Source organism: Seriola lalandi, unplaced genomic scaffold, assembly GCF_002814215.2.
Source record: "Seriola lalandi dorsalis isolate HSWRI2012SDOR001 ecotype SW California unplaced genomic scaffold, Sedor1 jcf7180002054927, whole genome shotgun sequence".
Classification (NCBI taxonomy): Eukaryota; Metazoa; Chordata; class Actinopteri; order Carangiformes; family Carangidae; genus Seriola; species Seriola lalandi.
Genome location: NW_019525479.1, coordinates 2,055,101 through 2,064,359, shown reverse-complemented (window position 1 = coordinate 2,064,359; position 9,259 = coordinate 2,055,101). Strand labels below are relative to the sequence as shown.

General features: G+C 39.7%; 3 protein-coding genes across 3 annotated transcripts in view; all 3 read right to left on the bottom strand.

Annotated features, from left to right (window-relative positions):
• Positions 1–891, bottom strand: part of LOC111644197 (P2Y purinoceptor 1-like) — a 7,936-nt gene extending 7,045 nt beyond the window's left edge. The window contains exon 1 of the mRNA XM_087170089.1: positions 66–891. Within this exon, the coding sequence (XP_087026215.1) occupies positions 66–863 (798 nt within the window). The 5' untranslated portion in view covers positions 864–891. The remainder of the gene's footprint in view (positions 1–65) is intronic.
• A 147-nt stretch (positions 892–1,038) lies between these two features.
• Positions 1,039–2,865, bottom strand: LOC111644196 (P2Y purinoceptor 1-like). Its single transcript, XM_023392958.2, has one exon. It carries the CDS (start codon positions 2,832–2,834, stop codon positions 1,848–1,850), a length of 987 nt encoding a protein of 328 aa, XP_023248726.1. The 5' UTR covers positions 2,835–2,865; the 3' UTR covers positions 1,039–1,847.
• A 4,143-nt stretch (positions 2,866–7,008) lies between these two features.
• Positions 7,009–8,842, bottom strand: LOC111644177 (P2Y purinoceptor 1-like). Its single transcript, XM_023392935.2, has one exon. It carries the CDS (start codon positions 8,196–8,198, stop codon positions 7,194–7,196), a length of 1,005 nt encoding a protein of 334 aa, XP_023248703.1. The 5' UTR covers positions 8,199–8,842; the 3' UTR covers positions 7,009–7,193.
• Positions 8,843–9,259: the final 417 nt, after the last annotated feature.

Below are 9,259 nucleotides of genomic sequence, written 5' to 3'. Positions count from 1 at the left end.
AGGTAAACCAGAGGGTTGAGAGCACTGTTCAGACACACAAGGCCACGACTTATCTGATGAGCGATGTAAACTCCGTTAGACCATTCAGGACATATCTTCTGTTTGTTCAGAACTCTTGACCAGAGGGTGAGGTTCTTGAATACATGGTAAGGGATGTAACAAACAGAGAAGAGGAGGATCAAAATAAACAACAACTTCAAACTTCTTTGTCTAAGTTCCATGTGAGTGGTATTTTTGCGACAGAGAACGACAATCACGTGTCCATAGCAGCCCAGGGTGATGAGGAATGGGATACAAAACCCAGTCAGTGTCCATCCAAGGCTGTATTTCAGGTAATCCTCAACATAGGCTGTAGCAGTGGTATGATAGCATTTTGCTGACGTATTTCCTTCATTGGTTTTGGCATAGAACATGTCTGGAAGACTTTGAACACCCACCAACAGCCAAACCAAGACTGAGATAGCCACAGACTGAGTGACAGTTATTCTTCCCATCACTCTCACTGGATGGACAATAGCCAGGTACCTGTACACACTTATACAAGTAAGGAATCCAATGCTGCCATATAAATTCAGGTTGAAGCAGAATCTTGTTATCTTGCAGAATGCATCTCCAAAGATCCATGTTTTCCTCATAAAGTAGTACATCACCAAGAATGGTAGTGTGAGCAGATACAAAATATCTGCCAGTCCAAGGTTGAGAACAAACACATTGATGATCTTCAGTTTTTCCCAGTTCTGCAGCAAAGACTTCAGTCCCAATCCATTAGCCACCAGACCAATGATGAATACCAAGATGAAAACAGGAGGAAGGAAAGTGGTTGTAAAGTTAAAGCTGACACGAGGACAAGATGTGTTATTCATTCTGTCATATAAAGTCTGTGATGGCGCCTTTACCACAGACGCAATGATATCTTGAATGTTTCAAGTAACTGGCTTCCTGATAAACTTTTTTTTCCCCCACAACCTTCTCAGTGTTGTGATAAGCAGAAAATGAACATATACCATCTCCCAAGGTGGGAATGTAGACATCTTGAGGTTTAAGGTATGACATGGTATTTTATTTTAAAACAGGATGCATTTCATTATATTTTCATTTATGGTGTAAATATTGTTTTCCCTGTTCTTTATGAACGGAAGGAAAGAAGCTGGGTCAGCGGCCACACAGTGCATGTCAGTCACAGATTTTAACTTTCAACGGTATTGTACGGAGCTGTTTTGATGTTTGCGGGACAAATCAGGTCACAGGTCTTTATAAAAACTTCATAAAACTAACTTACAAGTCAATTACAAGTCTGTCAAGTCTCTGAACACTAATCACACCCTTAAGAAGATAAGGCTGGTGATATTTGTCTTATTGTTAACAAATCCTTTTGAAAAGACAAAAACCAACAATCACTGTCTCCTACGAGCAATTATGTCCAAAGCCTGATATATCCTTTTCCTCTGTTCCATAGAGCTCAACAGAAACTAAAAAAAGAGAAAGACTGACAAAACCATTCACATTGTACAACACTACCTATGATGGATAGCTGCAAGACATCCTTGTAGGAACAGCTGTTTAAGCATTTGTTATGAAAGTATTAACAACATGATTCTTATCGCTCCACAAACAGTGACAAATCATGAACTGTGGTTACCGTTAATTTCCTGTTTAACTGGAAGATTTGACAGCATGTGGTAACAGCATCATGAGCAACACAAAGAATTCAACATTTACAAGAAAAACTCACAAATTCATTCACCTTGTACAACACTACCTATGATGGATAACTGCAAGACATCCTTGTAGGAACAGCTGTTTAAGCATTTATTACGAAAGTATTAACATTAAAATTTTGAATCTTGTTAATCTTCGTCTACAGTTTGAGCCACAGGAGAAGAGTCGGAGTTTGACAGAAACAAACGGTTGAACATTTGACGAGCTCGCTGAAGCAGCTGTCTGACCTGAGCAGGAATTTCTTCATTCACATGGAGGTAAACCAGAGGGTTGAGAGCACTGTTCAGACACACAAGGCCACGACTTATCTGATGAGCAATGTAAACTATGTTAGACCATTCAGGACATATCTTCTGTTTGTTCAGAACTCTTGACCAGAGGGTGAGGTTCTTGAATACATGGTAAGGGATGTAACAAACAGAGAAGAGGAGGATCAAAATAAACAACAACCGCAAACTTCTTTGTCTAAGTTCCATGTGAGTGGTATTTTTGCGACAGAGAACGACAATCACATGTCCATAGCAGCCCAGGGTGATGAGGAGTGGGATACAAAACCCAGTCAGTGTCCATCCAAGGCTGTATTTCAGGTAATCCTCAACATAGGCTCCAGTGGTGGTATGATAGCATTTTGCTGACGTATTTCCTTCATTGGTTTTGGCATAGAACATGTCTGGAAGACTTTGAACACCCACCAACAGCCAAACCATGACTGAGATAGCCACAGACTGAGTGACAGTTATTCTTCCCTTCACTCTCATTGGATGGACAATAGCCAGGTACCTGTACACACTTATACAAGTAAGGAATCCAATGCTGCCATATAAATTCAGGTTGAAGCAGAATCTTGTTATCTTGCAGAATGCATCTCCAAAGATCCATGTACTCTTCTTAAAGTAGTACACCACCAAGAATGGGAGCATGGGCAGATACAAAACATTTGCAAATCCAAGGTTGAGAACAAACACATTGATGTTCCCCAGTTTCTTCCATTTTGGCAGCAAAGATTTCAGTCCCAATCCATTAGTTACCAGACCAATGATGAATACTAAGAGGTAAACAGAAGGTAGGAGTCTGTGCTCATAGCCAATGGTGATGATAGCACAGGTTTTATGCATTCTGTCCTCTGAAAAGCAGTCGTTACAAATCCTTTACTCTGTGTATGATCTCGCTTATGAGGGGAGAAAAATACCTGACCTATTTCTAGCAATTTCCTGTTTGCAACTGTGTCATATGCAGATTTGAGGTCACAGAAAACGTTTTCTTCAACCCTACACATGCATGCACGCTTTGTCCTTTTACTTGCTTGTGCACAACCACATGTCACATTTTAATCTTTGGTCTGGTCTGGTTTGTGAAACCAGCATATTTCCACAGTCAGAGAACGTCAAAGCCCTAGGTTGAATGTTTCATTTAGTATTACCATATGAAGCTCCTTATGATGTTATTCATGAGGAGTAATTGTATTAACAGTTTGGGTGATACATGTACTTCATCATTCACACAAATGGGAAGGTAAGAGTCTCCCTCTAGTGGTAGAGCTCCTACTTTAGAGTGAAAACTCTCACCTCTGATCATAAAACAGGCCTACTGAGAATTACAGATGTGGTGAAATGATTCTTTAAATTAATCTAAAAATCTTTTACATGTAAAAAACACAATTTTCTACATATTTAAAACAAAATGATAATTATTTTTATCATTATTAACATGCTTTTATGGTGTACTGCTCCACAAAAATATAACTAAAACCATTAATTAAAGCATACCGACTATGCAAACTATAATATTGCTGGGAAGCTCAAGACTTACACAGGCTTTTCAACTTTTTATCTTTTAAGATTGTTTGGGGCTGGTCTAAGTTGCGTCTCAGGTCTAATTAAGTAAACTTCAAAACAAGAAAAGAATCTGCTGCCACTCTACTGGCCCTGTGGACCTGCAGTTCTTTTTAAAAAGAGAAAAACATTGTTAGATAGGTGTGAGTCAAACTCCAAACAAGTATTTTTGATGCGTAGCAGTTATTGGGAAGTCATAAAACTTGGCCAGAGGGGGGTATCAAAGTCAAGGTTTTACACCCCATATCAAAAGTGAAAGACGTATTTAGCAATGCAACATGGTTTTCTTCATGTGTGTGTGTGTGGGTGTGTGTGTCTGAGAGGGCGATGCAAGTAGAAAGGACATCATATCTAGTGTGGGCTGAGCAAAAAATGAACTGGAAAGATGTTTCCTCAGTTCCTCCTTCTGTGCATCCCTTCCTTGCACCTTAAATGGGAGTGGGGCTAAGAGGAAACTATTATGGGTGATATTAAGATCAAACAAATGCGGTTTCTCAATGCAGCAGTGAAGTCACATGTAACATTCTGATGTTCAGCTGGTGCAATGCTTACTATTTTAATTTAGTGTGTTACGATGCAAACATATCAGGCTAATGGGAACATCATTTATTTGGCAAGTATATCTCAACAACAATGAGATGGATTGGCATGATATTTTATTCTGACATTCATGGTCCTCAGATGATACCCATGACCTCTTATCTAGCATCACAAGCAGGACAAGGTTTTCACTAATCCTGTCAAATATCTCAACATAAAGTGAATTGATTTGCACATATTTTGTACAGATATTCATGATTCTTAGAGGTTGAAGGTTGTATCTTAATTCATTTCTATGGTTAGTTGGAGCGAGTAGAACAAGCTATAAACACAATACTGATATATTACCACTAAATTGTTATGGCAGATGTGACAGGAAGCATTTGAACACGACACAGACAGACAGCGTTCATTTAGAGTTGTTTTTCTGGCCATGCACTCAACAAAAAAAGTCAAATATTCACTCTCGCTCTAGCTCAGGTTTGGTCTCCGCCAACTTATGAGTTTAATCAGTCTATTCTGCTGTTAAATGCTCCACTAAGTTCACCAACCAGTCACTGACTTCACCTGGTTCTGGACAGGTAGTGTACACTGGGTTATCAGAGCTGCATGCTACTGACAAATAAAACAACATGTTGACGTGGTTCAGCCGATCTCACTCATAGATGATTGGTACTGGTGGCAAAAAAACATAATCCCTAACCAAAATGAGTTAAAAGACACTAAAAACGCTCCATAGTGTTCTGGGGAAGTGAAGTGTCAGAAATACAAAAGCACAGGTGCAAAATTGATAAAAGTACTTTATCAAAACTGGATCACCAGTTGGGAAGAACTAGCAGATAAATAATCCTTAGTGATACAATGATGCACACAAGTGCAGTGAGACAAGTTTTAACATTACTCATACTAGCCATAAAGAAAAAGACTAAATATGCAGCTTCTTGTTTTAAACAGATTATTTTTAAAAGGCCATACTCCGGCCTCTATTTTCCCAGAGTGGTTCATCAGCATGTGCTGTTTAAAAGGCAGAAAAAAAAAGGGGGGGGGGGGGGGGGGGGGGTCCAGCAATGGCAGCCCTGGCTGATGACTGACAATGCTGATGAGGTGAGAATATGCCTGAACTGTATAAATAATTCCATGATATGTAGTACAGACATTAAATCGTGTTCCCCATTTAAATGTCCGATGATCCCTTAATGTTTTATTTATTACCACCTTCGGATCAAATTTTTAATTTGTCTAAATCAGTTCGTTTATGAGCAAATACCTGCAAAACTAAAGACATTCCCATCAATCTCAGCTATGCTTTGTGCTTATTGCTGAATAGCAAAAGGTCAGCATGCAAACATGTCAAACATACAGTAACCATTTGCATCAAAGCACAGCCTAACAGTGCTCCGATCCTGACAGTAAACTCTTCCTCTTGTTAGAATACGTTTATGGAATCAAAAGGTTCTGTAAACGATCGTCATTGCCACTAGATGGCACTAGACCACCAGCATCTCACACCAAAACAAACGCTTCCCCCGCCCCCCTTCACGTTCTCAGGTGTTCCTGAGGCCAGGTGAAACGCACAACAAGAAGCACAGTTGAATAACGTTGCGTTGTGTACACAAGAGCAAAAACAAAATACAGTTCAGCCACGACCTTTAGCCTACGCTAGCATCGCCGTGATATGATCCGCTGCTATGCTAACAGTTAGCCAGCTAGCGATAGCAACATTTGCCGAAGAATCTCATTATTAAGGGTAACAGTAAGTTAGCTGACGGTTATTGATGAAAACAGACATGTAGTGACATCATGTAGCCACCAGGTTACTTACGCATGGAGGAGAAGAAAGGCCAGTTCCGGGTCAAGCTGGAGCCCTTTAGCCGCTCGTAGGGCTCTCCATATCGGTAAAGCTAGACTAGTACTGTCCCTCGGTAAAGACACTGGTGGTCCCCGTAAAAACTTTTTAAAAAAAACTGGGATTTGAATCGATGGTCTCCATGGCCAGTCTGTCTGTGCTCTTATCTCTTTCTCTGTCTGAAGCCTTTCTAGCCAAAAACATGGTTTTCTTCAGTGAAGGAAAAACTTCGGAAGTCACCGGAAGTCTGTTTACTGCACTGCGCCATCTCACCTGTACGCGGTCCCTGTGCCTTTATATAAGTGTGGGGGAGGGCCAGCGGTTTGACAAGGAGATAAAAACAAAGCTAACTAACAAAAACACACGCATGCACAGGCCACATCCCGGATGCATAGAAGTTTTTCATGTTAAACTTCTATTGCATTCATGACAACTTGCTTCATCTCGACTCCAAATAATTTTTTGTAATGAATTTTTGAAGTTTGGTTTCTTTATTTTTTTTTACTGGATTGGGTTGAATTTTTTCTGAACCAAAGAGAAAACCCTAAGGATAATTTTCAACATGTACTCAAGTAACTAATTGAATGTTTTATAGTAATCAAATTAATTAAACAAATTGTCTTTAATCTTTAATTTTCAAACATTATTACCACCACTACTTTTGACTGTCTTGCAAACATGTTTTGATCTTTGTATGATTGATATGATTTAGAAATGGAGAGATCTCTAACACAAACAAAATAATGAGTGTACAATTATTTTTTTTTGCAGTTTGTCCCAACCTCACCCTAACCGACCTTTAATAGCTACAGACAGCACTGCTTTGCAAGTACAATACATCATGAGGCATAAAACATTTGAAGTCAAAGGAGGACATCGTTATTATCACTGTGCAGGTGTGAAAACACTGGGAGTTTTGTTTATTCTTTCACTGCAGCTTTCTGAGCTCTATTCATTTCCTTTCAATTCAGTCAACTTCCTGTTTCAAAAATCAGTAGACCCTGCATAGCCCTGAGCCTCCCCACCCTATTCTCTACCAACCTGCAAATAATGAGACACACTGTCACAATAGTCATTTTTCTTTTTTAATATGATTTTAGATTTATTTTTAGCATGTTCAGCAATATAACAATCACAGGTCAAAACCCTGACCCAGTACAATAATCATATAAAAGCGCAGGTGATATAATACAATATAAAACAATACAAAAACAATACAGATGCTGCAATTCAATGTCATTTATATAAAAGGCATTTTACACCAGGGGAACTTGACTTGGGGTGATGGACAGGTGCATGACAGCTTGACGAGCTCGCTGGAGCAGCTGTCTGAGCTGAGTAAGAATATCATTATTTCCATGGAGGTAAACCAGAGGGTTGAGAGCACTGTTCAGACACACAAGGCCACGACTTATCTGATGAGCGATGTAAACTCTGTCAGACCATTTACGGCATATCATCTGTTTGTCCAGAACTCTCGACCAGAGGTTGAGGTTCTTTAATAAGTGAAAGGGGATGTAACAAACAGAGAAGAGAAGGATCAAAATAAACAACAACTTCAAGCATTTCTGCACAAGTACCTTGTCAGTGGTATTTTTGGAGCAGAGAACGACAATCACATGTCCGTAGCAGCCCAGCATGATGAGGAATGGGATGCAAAACCCAATGAGTGTCCATCCAAGGCTGTATTTCAGGTAATCCTCAACATAGATTTTACTGGTGGTATCGTAGCATTTCCCAGGCTTGTCTCCAAATGTCTTGGTGTAGAACATGTCTGGAAGACTTTGAACACCCACCAACAGCCAAACCATGACTGAGATAGCCACAGAGTGAGTGACAGTTATTCTTCCCTTCACTCTCATAGGATGGACAATAGCCAGGTACCTGTACACACTTATACAAGTAAGGAATCCAATGCTGCCATATAAATTCAGGTTGAAGCAGAATCTTGTTATCTTGCAGAATGCATCTCCAAAGATCCATGTACTCTTCTTAAAGTAGTACACCACCAAGAATGGTAGTGTGAGCAGATACAAAATATCTGCAAGTCCGAGGTTGAGAACAAACACATTGACGATCCCCAGTTTCTTCCAGTTCTGCAGCAAAGACTTCAGTCCCAATCCATTAGCCACCAGACCAATGATGAATACTAAGATGAAAACAGGAGGAAGGAAAGTGGCTGTAAAGTCAAAGCTGACACGAGGACAAGATGTGTTATTCATTCTGTCATATAAAGTCTGTGATGCAGCCGTGTTGTTCATGGTCTCCTAGACAGCAGTTAGTACAGTTCCTTCACGTGGTGAGTGTGCGGATCTTATCAAGTGGGCAATATTTAGAAGACTTCCCGTTTTAAGCCCCACTCTCTACATGCTACGTTTGAGTTTTCACACCTGCCTGTATCCAGGAAATTGTACAGTTAGCTGCTGTAGTGGCTGGTTTTGAAGCACGAGGCAGGCAGACACACAGGCAGGCTGGTGCAATGGAGTTACTTTAAGAGAATAAGTGATGAATTCCAGGCTTACAGGTAGACAGGCAGGTAACAGACAACACGTAGCAGGCAAGCTAACAATAACAAGAATCCACAATATAAATAGCAGAAAGGGAGACATATTTAGACATATGAAACAATCTGGCAACTTGAGGGCGAGCAATGAGGGAAATGAGAAACAGGGGTTTTGTAGGTGAGGGTACCAGTAACTGGGAATGGGAAACAGGTTAGATGGTAGATCTGGGAAAAGGAGCAAAGTCAAATAGGTGGATGGGTGGATTGAGTAGGAGAAGAGACAGCATACAACAGGGCTGAGATGGGAATCATGACAAGCTGATTAGTTAGACTTTAAATGGAAAATATAAAATCAAAGTCATCTAAAGTGAATCTTTACCTACAATTACAGGTTTTTATATACTTTATGTACTTGTGTGAAGCTTCATATGTACAGAGTCTTCCTTTTTCTTTTTACATCTCTAACAATAACTTGTGAGAAATGGAAACTGAAACAAATTTGGCTCTATATTAGCAGCCTATTCTTCTAGCACATTAAACATTAAACATGTATGTTATGCCCGTTATACCACACTGTATGTCTATGTCTATGTCATGTAACCACCAGAAGTTATATACTGGTAAATGTAATATTACACACTATCAATAGCCTTCATAGCCAATGTATCATTAGTCAGATAGTGTGATTTTTTTCACATACAAAGGAGAGGATTTTACAGAAATAAGACGACAGTGTGCATTACAGACAATCATTCTAATGGTGGGTAAACTATTACAATAACAAGAGGCACCATGTAATGTGGGTTTACATAAGGTGAG